The sequence below is a fragment of the Chelonia mydas genome, chromosome 17 (assembly GCF_015237465.2).
Source record: "Chelonia mydas isolate rCheMyd1 chromosome 17, rCheMyd1.pri.v2, whole genome shotgun sequence".
In the NCBI taxonomy this organism is placed as follows: domain Eukaryota; kingdom Metazoa; phylum Chordata; order Testudines; family Cheloniidae; genus Chelonia; species Chelonia mydas.
In genome coordinates, this window is record NC_051257.2 from 18,898,994 (window position 1) to 18,911,692 (window position 12,699).

Sequence of the window (12,699 nt, forward strand, 5' to 3'; positions counted from 1 at the left end):
GTGACAGTAAATGATGGATTGTGGACGTCTCTCACACAGCTTTGAAAAAAGTTTAATAGCTCAACTGATACAATTACCTGCAAATAATTTATCCTGTACAGAAATCAAAATACTGCTTTCTCTGGGCAAACTAACTAACTAAAAATAAGTGAATTTAGAGACATGAATTCTTACTGAAAAAGTTTAAAATAATCCTTAAAGAACTTGTTCAACGAAGCGGAGTCACATCCACTATAATGAAAACAAAACTTATTTATAACACACTCCAGGTAAAAAAAAATAGTCCACTTGAAGCTTCCTGTTTCTATTCAATTCCTTCTTGTTTATCTTTGATAGCAACCTGTAAAACACAAGAAATAGATCACTTAGTTTAAAGGAATTCTGAACCAGAAAGTGATCTCATTTATTTCCTCTCTAAATGGGGTTTGAAGACCAATAATTTGAGCAAAACATTCATCACTATATATTTGGGGTTAAAAAAAAATCTATGATTCAATATTTTTTAACCCAAGTCATGTTCCGATGGAGAATGCATATTTATACGGGTCCCTTACCTTCTATTCATTACTGGAAGGCATTTACATGAAAAGAGGGTAAGTTTCAAAGGGTTTCCTGTGTGTCAAGTTTCCAGCAACTAATGAGATCTCAAAGAATAAAGCAGTTACATTAAAACAAGTCATGGCTAGGACTCAATATAGCTTTAGTCTGAAATGTTTTTCAGACCAATGGTATCTCAAACAATTTTAGAGGTTAAATAGACACTGTACAGAAGGGCACATTAAAAAGAGTTATGGGAAAGATTTCAAAGGCAGAATTTTTCAAGTAAGCTGTTCCAGACAACAGGCTTTCACACTTAAATGCTTGTGAAAAGGGAGAGAAAGCAAATGCTAGACACCTAGAGAGACAAGGTGTGTGAGAAAATGAACAAAATCTCAAGTGTCCTGTGGTAAAACAGCCAAATTCTGCTCCAGCGTAATGGAATTTACACATGGGTATTCAGAGCTGAATTGGGCTGATCATAAGTTACATTTTTCATACGAAAGCAACAGCTGTAAGGTTAACTGCCATTTGTAAACCAGGTCACAGTTTCAGTAACTTTTCCCCACATTAGTGACACTACAGTTTAGCCAGAGGAGCAAGCTTACCCTGAATCTCTCCTCCAGAAGGGAGAGTTCACTGATCAGGTCCGTGATAGCATTGGTGAAAGCTTCCTGGGGGCTGTAATCAGGAGTGGTCTGAACTCGAATGATGATTTTATGTTCCAGAGGATGTGGGACCTTGTACCCTGCAAACAACACCTGAGGGTCTTTCAGTAATTGCCTGAAATGGGGAGGGGGAAAGCATTTAGAGGATACAAGACGGATGACTTAAACAGTTACCTGCAAAATTTCTGTAAGATCCCAAAGCATGAAGCTGGGTGTGCCATAGATCACATCTTTCTAACAGACTAATTCAATCCTTGGAGAATTTTTCCAGAGGGCTAGAGGAAATGTTATGTCTATGCCCATCTCAGCTTGAGAGCAAGTTTTATCTTATCCTAATAAGACGCAGTACATGCATTTCATAAAGCCACTGCACATTTTGGCAGCATTGACCGTTCCTACCTTAGAGGTCCAGGACTGGAACAGCAGGGATAATGGGAAATGCTTGACAAGCACTGGCAGAGCTGTTAAGAGCAAGTACAGAGCAGTGGTGGTCATGTGAACGAAGCACCAGGGTATAACTTAGAATCAGCGAAGTCCATGCAGAAGAGCTATCAAAAGCATACTTCAATAATCTGACGCAGAGAGCCCAAGTTTAAAGGCAGCAGTATTTACTCCTACCACTGGAGGCCACATGCTGCTGTTCTGAGTTCATAAATTACAGAAGGGACTTAAGCAAAAGACCTCCTGCATCACCAGCTACGAATGGATTAGCCCCTGCCAAACTGTGTGAAGTCAACCTGGTTCAGCCCTGGAGATTCTTGAATTTCCTACACTGTTAAATTAACGGTTTCTTGCTTCACTAGAATCACTGTGTACTGCTACAATGCTAATTTGTAATTTGAAGAAAAAAACACAAACAGGCATTTGCACCTTTGAGAATCATATTTTAAGGCCCGAGGGGATCCCCCAGATCATCTACTCTGACCTCCTGTGTATCACAGGCCAATACCACCACCCAGCGACCAAAGTTAGACCAATGTGTTACAGCCCACAGAAGACTAGACTATTATGTGCCACAGGCAGAGACCAAGATGCATCAGGCTCAGTAACAGCAGGGAAATGATCAAGTGAGATATAACCAGATAATTTAGGCAAGCAACCCACACCCACATACTGAAAAGGAGGAGGGAAAGAAAAAAAAAGGACGAAGAAACACCCCCCCAAGGTCACTGCCAGTTTCACCTGGGGGGAGACGTCTTACCACATTACAAAGAACCAACCTTAGCCTCTAACTTTTGGGTATCTGCTCATACTATGCCCTAGAGCAGGGGTGGGCAAACTTTTTGGCCCGAGGGCCACATCAGAGTTGCAAAACCATATGGAGGGCTGGGTAGGGAAGGCTGTGCTCCCCAAATAGCCTGGCCCCCACCCACTTCCTTCCCGACACATCCAAACCCCCCCGCTCCCCTAACCACCCCCCCATCCAACTGCTCCCTGCCCCCTTACCATGCCACTCAGAGCATCAGGACAGGCTTACTCGAAAGCCTGGGAGGTGGGCGGGCGCAAGCCATGCAGGGGGAACACCAGGGGAGGGGCCGGGAGCTCAAGGGATGGGCAGGACGATCCCGCAGGCCAGATGTGGCCAGCAGTTTGCCCACCCCCGTGCTAGAGGTATGATTCGCATGCTCAGGTACGCATACTCTTCCTATCCCTCATAGCGGCAGAAGTACAAACCTGCCTGAAACCGGGGTGGGGCGGGGGGGTACGTCCACTGCGGCCATACTGCTATTCCTGCTCACGCCAGGAGCTAGCACCAGTATGCGTACACGAGCAGAGGAATTGAACCCCTAGCTCAAAGTTTTACACATGGTGGTAAAAAGGGCCACAATGAGAAGTGGGTGTCAATGAACATAATTTCACATCCGTAACTACCACAACTAGGCCTGCAGACATCACCCAAACATGCTATTGAAACTGACCGGTTGCTAGTTATCCAGTGTTTATGGTTAGAGTCAGGGTGCGGGCGCTCTGCACCTTGGCAATCTTGCCAGCTAAATGTAAGCTACTGCATCCCCATTAGAACTTTACTCCTAACCCTGTGCAACAGGAATTGGTTTTACTTACGACTTGATGATATTTCCAAGCGTGTGGTCTTCCTTGTTGATTGTAAACAAACAGGCGTTTGGTACTTTTGTATCCTTATTAATTGTGATCCTGAGTAAAAGAAAAATACTAGTGTTAAAGCAAGTGATGTTATCGAACATCAAACCAAACCAGTCTGTGCTTTCAGTCAAACACGGTTATCTTGAGAGTCCCACCAGATTGAGCCTTTTGTACCTGTTTTGGACAAAGTTATGAAGTCAATATGGGATCATAATGATCCTTACATAATTCATGTCATCCCTACAGCATTGCTAATGCAGCACAACAGAGACAGAAGAAAACAAATGAATTTCAGAGCCCGGTTTACTTCTTTAAGAATTACTGTTATAGCAATTGCATCCCACACAGCTGTAGCTGTATATGGTTATTGGCAAGGGAGAATTTTTTTAATGTGCCCAAAGTTACTGTGCACAGTGCACTAATAAAAAGGTAATTTAGCAGATAATTTGAAAAGCTCTGTGGGTGAATTACAGAATAATTTGTCAACCCCAAAACTGCACCATTTTTTAAATTATAGCTTCTAAATGTCACTTCACGATGAATACTGTAAACGCAAAAACATTCTATACTTTAGAGCTGTTTGCCAAATTGTCTATTGAGGAGACGCTGCCTTTAATAATTCAGATCTTTTTTTTAGAAGATTTAGCTTGTCAATTTTTTCCCCCTGTCTTTAATCCATTTGTATTTCTGAAAGTTTCTCACTTAACCCATAACTTTGACTCATTATGCAAATCAGAGACTAGGTAAAAGGTGCAACATGCAACAAATGCACGACTCAGACACTGTCTCTCACGGATTGTCATTTTGCAGCTGCGAAAACATAGCCATATGTACGAAATGTCAAGGCAGAACAGAGCAGGTGTCTGAAATGAAAGGACTTGATTGGGACATACTTGTTTTTGACTGCATGTCCTAGGACTGTGTACACCCAATGAAACATCTCTAAACTGGAAATATATATATGGTCTGCCACCTAATTAAAAGTCCCTCTGCCAATTGTTGAGATTTTACAATAATAGAAATGTAGGGATAGAAGGAACCTCTAGAGCTCATCTAGTCCAGCAGTCTGAAGCGGGAGTCCACAAGCGGTTTCAGGGGGTCTGCAATCCCTGGTCTAGTCCAGCCCCTGCACTGAGGGAGGATTAGGTAATCCTAGACCAACCCTGACAAGTATTTGCTAAACGTTCTTAAAAACCTTCCATGATGGGTATTCCACAACTTCCCTAGGTAACATGTTCCAGTGCAGAACTAGTCTTAGGGTTGGAAAGTTTTTCTTACTATCTAAGCTAAACCTCCTTTGTTGCAAACCAAGCCAATTACTTCCCCCCCGCCCCGCCCTTTAGTAGGCATTGGAGATCAATTGTTCTCTCTCTGTTCGTAACACACCTTTTACATATTTGAAGACTGATCAGGTCTTTTCCCACCCTTCTCTTTTCCGGATTAAATATGCCCAATTCTTTCAACCTTTTCTCATCGGTCACATTTCCTAACCCTCTTATTATTTCTGTTGCTCTGCTGAGCATTCTTTCCAGTTGGTTCACATCTTTCTGAAAGTGTAGTACCCAAAACTAGACATAACACTCCAGCCAAGGCCTCACCAGTAGCAAGTAGAGTGGGCAGATTACTTCCTGTGTCTTACAACACTCTTGTAAAAACACCCCAGAATGATATTTTCTTCTGTGCAATAGCGTCACACTGCTGATTCATATTCAATTTGTGATCCACTATAATCCCAAAAAGAAAAGGAGGACTTGTGGCACTTTAGAGACTAACAAATGTATTTGAACATAAGCTTTCATGAGCTAGAGCTCACCGACATCCATTTCTGCACTACTAGACAGTTATTCCCCATTTTGTATTAATGCATTTGATTTTTCCTTCCTAAATGCAGTTCTTTGATCTTGTTGATTTCAGATCAATCCTCTAATTTCTCAAGGTCATTTTTAGTTCTAATCCTGTCCTCCGAAGTGCTCCCAGCTTGGTGTCATCCCCACTTTATCAACGTATTCTTCACTGCACTGTTCAAGTCGTTAATGAAAATATTGATTTGCCCCAGACCCCTGTGTGATCCCACAAGGCATCCCCCCGGCTGGCCAGCAAACCATCGGTAAGGGGCCAGTAGGATCTTGGACCCAGCTGGGCACTCCGTTTTATGAAAGGGGCTAATTCCCCAGCACTGCCCCAGCCCCGCCTGATGGGGCCAGCAGCTCCCTTGGCACAACTGGCTCGAGGTGGTTTTCGGCTCCCCCGCCCCCGCACAGGGAGGCCGGACTCTGGAGGGGGGCAGCGGACGGGCCGCGGGGCGGCCACGCCACAGAGCGCGACTGAGCAGAGGGGCAGGAGTCGCCCCCCCCGGCAGAGCCTGGCAGCGGCCGGGGTCCGCGCAAAGCAGCCCCCGCGCCAAGGACGGGCCGAGCCCGCTCGGGGGGCCGGCGTCTGGCGCTGCCCCGGCTCTAGGGGTTGGAAGGGGGCTCCGGGGGCTGGCGCTGGCCAGCTGGGGGGGGGGGGGGCGGGGAGAGGCGGAAGGGGGCCCCGGGGGACTGGTGTCTGGCGCTGCCCGGCTCTAGGGGTTGGAAGGGGGCCGGGGGGGGGTGTCTGGCGCTGCCCGGCTCTAGGGGTTGGAAGGGGGCCGGGGGGGGGGGGGGTGTCTGGCGCTGCCCGGCTCGGGGGGGTGGAAGGGGGCGTGGTGGGGTTGGAAGGGGCCCCGGGGGGGGGGGGTCTGGCGCTGCCCGGCTCGGGGGGATCGAACTCGGGCCCTCACAGCGACTGGGCCCCGCCCCCCACACTCACTTCTTCTCCCCCTCGAAGAGCAGGAAGGACTCGAAGGCCGGCGGCGCGTTCATCCTGCGGCGGTAACGGCGGCCGGTCCGCTTCCAGCAGCTCCGAGCTCAGCTTCAGCTTCCACTTCCGGGAGCGCCCAGCGCCCCGCTACTTCCGCTTCCGGGGCACTACGCGGCGGCGGCGCAGGCGGCGCCCCGGGCCGCCCGCGAGGAGAAATGGCCGCTCAGCCTGGCCCCGGGGCCCCGCCCGGCCCCGGGGCCCCGCCCTCAGCCACAGAAACACCATCGTCGGCACCCCCCCGGTGTGACGCCATGGCAACGCCCACCTCCGTCACCCAGGGCAACACCAAGGACCATGGCAACGCCCCCACCAGCGTCACCCATGGCAACACCAGCGACCGGGGCAACGCCCCCACCCGCGTCACCAGCGCCGTCGGCGGGGGCAGCCGCGCGCCTCGGGGGACGGGGACCCGCTCCGTGCGGGCCGCCCCTGGCCGGGCTCGGCGGCGGCCTGCCCCTGCGTGACGCAGCCACGTCGTGATTGATGGCAACGCCGCCAAGGGGCCCGTGCCCCCGCCCCGGGCCGGAGCCGCCAGCAGGACCAGAGGCCACGGCGGGCTCTGCCGGCGGCAGCCCCTCCCCCCCCCGCACTCAACCCACTGGCCGGGAAGGAGAAGCAAACCCCGGGCCTCAGGATAGAAGATGTTTATTGTGCATTCCAGTACACAGCTGTTGCTCTGCCTTGGTTCTGTACAGTGGCGAGGAAGGCAGAGGCCGTGGTTACTGCCTTCGACACCGGTCTCCTCTGGAGTCTATTTCCTTAGGCCATCTGCACCTACTGAGGGCTAAGCCACCTCTGCCATGAACGCCCCAGCGTGTGTCCAGAGGGACACGTTTTCCGTGGCAAGCGGATGGTCAGTGGGGTCCCTCCACTATGCTGCTGGAGCGGGTTGATAAATGATAATAGGTTTCAGAGCAGCAGCCACTCGTACTCCTTTCCTTTTTTAAAATGATAACAGTACACGGAACAGCAGGTCGAACCTGGGGCATTATCCGTCCATTCAATGGAGGGTCCACGTGATCCATGAACCAGACCGTTTGTAACCAGCGCTTTAGTTAGTGCAGGACACCGAGTAGGAGCCAGGCCCCTGGCTCAATAGTTTCAGAGCATCAGTTTATCTGGGCCTGAAATGTGGGTCAGGTGGTAGTGGCCAGTCTGCATTTCTACAGCACCTTTCGCCAGGGATGTGAAAGCACTTTTCAGACAGGAAGCCATTATACAGATAGGGTTTTGCATTTCCTGGGATCAAGACCCACTTGACAGGTAAGTAAGCTTTACAAGACCCCTGAGAGATAGGCATAGGGAGTGAAAATCTGCCTTCAGTGACTGCCAATAGGATCGCAATGGAGAACTTAGTTTAGCCTAATAAATGTTTATCCACAATTACAGATCAGAAAAAACAGACACAAAGGTCAAGGCCCTGGCTTTCAGAGGTGCTGAGCCTCTCCAGCTCACACTGACTCTTGCGGGTGGATGCTAAGTGCTTCTAAAAAAGCAGCACTTTACCTAGGGTGGGGGGAGGTGGGAATAGAAGCAGGAGTCCTGACTCAGAAGCACCTGCTCTAATGAACCACTTCCCCAACTCTTCTTCCTCAAGGTGTGGAATGGTCACTGAGCAGCCAGCGGTAACCACATACCATGCAATGGGGTCTAAGGTGCTCCTTGTCCATGTTCATTCAATAAGCTGAACCTGCATTCCTTTACCTCGGCTGCAACCCAGTGAGACATATGGATGTGCAGCTCAGTGACACTGGTTAGAAATTCCAGGTGGCAGCCAGCACCTCCAGTTACCCGATACTCTGCACCACCATTGCGCCTTTCATCAGAAGGTCGCAAAGCATTTTAACAAAGAAGGGGAAGTCTCATCATCCCTATTTCAGAGATGGGAAAACTGAGGAACACAGCAGGGTCAAAGGACTTGCTGCAGCTCACACTGTGGGTCAGTGGCAGAAGAGCGAATGGAATCCAGGCCACCTGGCTCCCAGTCCCCTGCCTTAGCAAATTTCCCCTCCTTTGCTGTGGATGCATCAGCCTGTACATTACTACTGGCTTCGGTGCTCCACTGAGTCATTTTGACCCTGGTGAGAGAAACCCAGGCTGAAGCAGCTCAGCTATAAGGTTGCATTGAGGAATTACGATTTCACATCCGATCAGGCTTGACAAAACAGCTGGATCTTGACTGAAAGGTAAAAATAATAGTGGAGAGACTCCCTAGTGCAACCCTGGCAGAGGTGAGACGTGAAAGCTTCTGTGGTACCTTCTGGATGGAGCACAGGCCACACATCCCGCTCTGGGGACTAGTGAAAGCACAAGAGGGTCATTGACCAGTCGCTCACTAATGGAGACATGCTAAGCTAGCAGAAGTCCATGGCTTGGCTTTTTGAGCAGCAGGGCAATATGCATGAGAGCACATGGTGTCGAGGGAGTTCCCATTGCAAAGATGTCTGGTGTTGGCAGCTCTGAAGGATGCAGAGGGACCAAGTGAGCACAGCAAGAGGCAGTGGCGTCACCCCGATGGAGTGGCTCACTCCAGGAGTCACGTCTGCAGCTCCAGGAGGCAGTTTCTGTCCCGATCAGTTAGGGTGCCTGAGCTGAAGAGGGCTGTGTGATGGGCGTCTTCGAGGTCCTGCAGCACCTGGAATAGCCTCATGGGTCCATCCACGTTTTTGGGGTCTGTGGAGATGCAAGGAAGCAGAAAGAATTGGACTGATGCTTGCACAGCAGCTGCTGACAACACTACCAGCCCCAAGGATCACCAGAAGAGACAGCACCACCCAGAAATTTGAGCCCGCTTCCAGCAGCGGAGGATGATAGCTAGGGCTGGTTGAAAATTTTGATGGCCATGGTTGATGGCGAGGACAGGGAACTATTACAAGGTAATGTGGCGTTGTCTGGGAAAAGGGAGAAAAGTGCTGGTTATTAGATGTACCACGAAATCTCAGCACATGACCAGGTGGTAGTGATGGGTACCTTGAAAAGATTAATGCATCAAACAAACAAAGCAATACCTCCACTTTGGTTCAGAAGAACATTTTCATTTTTCTCCGTCAACATCTCCAGGTACTTTTCCCTTAAGGGAGAAAGATGAAACAATAATGGGTTTTCAGATGTAATCCACAATTAACTGATTAGCCCCACCATATTGAAAGCCAAGAGGCCAGAAGGTTCAATCCTGCACAATGCCACCGATAACAGGAGTTGAAGAGAATCGGCATCTCATGAGATGGTCAGGACTTTGCAAGTTTAAGATGTGTGTGTCTGCTCCCCTTGGCTAACTCTGACACGTGGTGGCTTCTTCTAAACACCTTTGAGCAGCCATCCCAGCCTCATGTGTATGTCCATCCCCCTGCTCACCCACACTTTCTTCTCTGGGATGGAGCCCCAGTGGATGCTCAGGAAGGAGGAACTGTTCAGGGTGATACAGGGTGTAGACAGAAGGACAGGGACAGTCAGAAAGGGAATACTGAGGGTGAGTGTCAGAAGAAGCTCCCACACAGTGAGTTCCTTAAGATAATGGAAGAACCTCCCAAGGGAAACAGTGAAAGCCCCATCGCTTGGGGCATTTAAACTAGAATGGACAGAGCACTGGTAAATAGACTGAAGGGAACAATCCTGGCCTGGGGATGGGCGAGATGGGACTTAACAGGGATTCCAATCTCCAATTTCTAGGCTAGTCACTAATGACTCATCTCTTTCTGCACAGGATCCCAAGGCTGCAGACCAGTGTAGAGGGGGGCCCTGGGGTATCTCCCTCACCCTGGCTTCAGTCAGAACGCCTGGGACGTGTGCACATAGACAGGTACAAACTCCAGGCCAGTTCCAGCCAGACCTTTGAAACAGAGCAGAGCCCTGGGCCTTAGGCAGATGATTGCCAGGGGCAGAGTGTTGGACCCTGGGACACATAAGTCACTGTGCTGATTGGCCCCCTCCCTCCTTGGGGCCACAGAGATGGTCCCCCGCGAGTGAGAAGACAGTGTGCGAGACTCGTTTCATGCTTACAGGGCCCAAAGATGATCCCTGGGTGCAAACTCCTAGAGGGAAACAGCCCCAATCATGCCGCACAAATCAAGTGACTCACCTCATTAATTCCCTCACTCCAAACAGGTGTCTAAAAATTAACTGAGACTCTAGATCTGGATCCAGGGGGTCATTCCATTCCTGCAGAGTGACTCCGTGCCGGGTTTTATCACATCCCAAACCTAGACGACAGCAGCCAGGACACAGATGGTTAATCTGAGGTGGGCCAGCAAAGGCCACCTGTTGGTATCGGAGTGGTGCCCTCTAGTGGATGTAAGAGCCCACGAGTTTAACTACACTCCTGCAGGCATTCTGCGACTTCCTGCCCTCCCCCTGCTCTGGCTTCCCTGGGAGGAGGGAGTGTCCGGGCGTTCCCAAGACATTCATAAAGCAAATGAACACAGTTCCGTGCCCAGGGGGACAGGAACAATACTCTGCCTTTCTCTAGCACCTGAGCTGTGGTCTGCACTACAAAACTCATGTCGGTATGGTGTGGTCACCCATCCAGCCGAACTCCCAGTGTAGCCACCAGCGCTATGTCGACGGGACGGCTTCTCCTGCCGCCTCTGGGGGAGGTGGAGCACCTATGCTGATGGGAGATGCTCTCGTAGGTGCGTCTTCACTACAGCGACGCAGCTGCACCAGTGCGGCCTCGTAAGCCTAGAGAAGCCCTGAGCCAAGGGGCTCCAAGCCCTATTGGCAGACAACCGGGGAGCTCCACAGCTAAAAGCACGAGCAGACGACCCACACGTCCCTAGTTTGGGCTGTACCAGTCACAGCCTCTGTGGGTCAGGCACAGAGGGGAACACCCCCCCACCTGTAGAACAGACAAACGCTTTACACCCAGGCATGCATCTCACAGATGGGGCCCGAAGGCACAGAGAGGTCAGGTGACTTGCCCAAGGTCACACAATGAGGCAGTGGCAGAACGACAGCCCTAGCATCCACCCAAGAGCCATGCCTCTCCGCTCTCATCCCTGGACTCCCTCGCCTTCCCCTTGCTGGCAGGGGGTCAGGCAAGCACGTTACCGGTTTTATCCTTTTGGTGGCAGCAGGTCCATTTGTCTCCTTTGAACACTCCCGGGTGATAGGAGCACAGCATCTCGGTGTTGTTCCCGCAGACTTTCCTCAGGGCCGAGAGCCACTGGTTCAGCTCATTGACGCACTGAAACAGACACACACAGTGGGGGCTGCCCTATGTCCCTGCAACACCGGCCACTGAGTGACTGGAGGGTCCCCGCTCACAACCCCCAGCATCGCTTGGCCTGCAGCCCATCGGCATTGCCCAGCGCGATAGCGTGCCAGCCTGGGAGCAAAGCAAAGGGCCCCCATCTGTGGCGTGACAGCCGTGCATGGCACTAGTGCTTTCCCGGGGAGCCTCCTCCCCGAAACAGCCGGCCTCACGAGGCAAACGAAGCTTCCGCCCCCGCCGCCCAGCATAAGAGCCTCTTCTGGCTCCTGGGACTGACTGGCTGCGTCGCTCGCCGCACTGCTGCTCACATGTTCTCAGCCTCTCACTCGAGCTGTGTGGCCAGCCTGCGGGCATAGAACCCAGGAGTCCCGACCCCCAGGCCCGCTGCGCTGTCAGGGAAGGGGGACGACTCCCGACACCCACGGCCAGGCCCATGAGTTCCAGTCTCCATTCAGACTGGAGCAGTCTGCTGCACATCCTCTTCCTCTGTGAGTTATGGGCTGAGCGCCATCACCCAATCGGTGAACAGACACCCCCCTGGCTGGGTGACCATCCCACCTTGCACTGCAGATAGGCCATCTCCAACTGCCCCGCCTCGTCAGCATAGATGATCTGCATCACGTGGGAGCTGCCAAAGCTTTTCTCCTCCACCTTCTCGGCCGCCCGGATGTTGGACAGGGTGATGAAGGAGCTTTTCTGAAATGAAGGGGTGGGCGGGAGCCATGGAAATGTCAAGAGGGGAGAAGGGGCCTCACAGCAGAGCCCAGGAGATCTGAGCTCGCCCAGGGAGAGGCCATGCCCCCCTTAGAGGGGGCTTCACAGGAGAAAGCTCAGTCAGAGGCTGGCTCCATGCTGACCCCCCACCCCAGACTCTAGGGACAATGCAACCAGATCCCGACACCAGTAGATCCCCTGCACTGCAGAACCGTTGACCGTGCTTCTCTGGCCCATGCTCTGCAGGTCAGACCAGGTGATTCAAGCGGCCCACTCTGCCTTTCAGATCTTGAATGGATGGGCAGGAAAAGCCTTCAAGGCCCTGGGGTGGCTCTGGCCAGTTCTCTCCCCCCTGACCAGTTCACCCACCCCTGGCGCTTTGTACATGTTCCTGAATTCTCAACACCGCCCCCAGAAGCTAGCAGTTCAGCTCCACGTCACAGATGGGCAAATGGAGGTACAAATGGAGGCCCAAACCCAGCTCTCAGTCCCAGCAGTGTGAGCAGAGTCTTTGCCCCGTGTGACTGCCATGTGTCAGGGGGAATGTGCCCTGCCTTGAATATCCCCTAGAGCGCAGTGCTCCCAGGGGGCTCACGGCGACCCTGGCAGCAAAGCCTGGGATGGGGG

General features: G+C 51.6%; 2 protein-coding genes across 3 annotated transcripts in view; both read right to left on the bottom strand.

Annotated features, from left to right (window-relative positions):
• Positions 1-34: 34 nt before the first annotated feature.
• On the bottom strand, positions 35-6,574 carry POLR2J (RNA polymerase II subunit J). Its single transcript, XM_037880821.2, has 4 exons — positions 6,099-6,574; positions 3,270-3,359; positions 1,146-1,320; positions 35-340 (listed from the first exon to the last, which is right to left on the bottom strand). The coding sequence occupies exons 1-4, from the start codon at positions 6,149-6,151 to the stop codon at positions 305-307; spliced, it is 354 nt and encodes a 117-aa protein (XP_037736749.1). The 5' UTR covers positions 6,152-6,574; the 3' UTR covers positions 35-304.
• A 203-nt stretch (positions 6,575-6,777) lies between these two features.
• RASA4B (RAS p21 protein activator 4B) overlaps positions 6,778-12,699 on the bottom strand; it is a 51,978-nt gene continuing 46,056 nt past the window's right edge. For both annotated transcript variants that reach the window (XM_037880591.2, XM_037880592.2), the window contains exons 17-21: positions 11,917-12,054; positions 11,196-11,331; positions 10,228-10,348; positions 9,158-9,219; positions 6,778-8,822 (exon numbers count right to left, since the gene is read on the bottom strand). In XM_037880591.2, the coding sequence (XP_037736519.1) occupies positions 8,686-8,822; positions 9,158-9,219; positions 10,228-10,348; positions 11,196-11,331; positions 11,917-12,054 (594 nt within the window). In that variant the 3' untranslated portion in view covers positions 6,778-8,685. The remainder of the gene's footprint in view (positions 8,823-9,157; positions 9,220-10,227; positions 10,349-11,195; positions 11,332-11,916; positions 12,055-12,699) is intronic.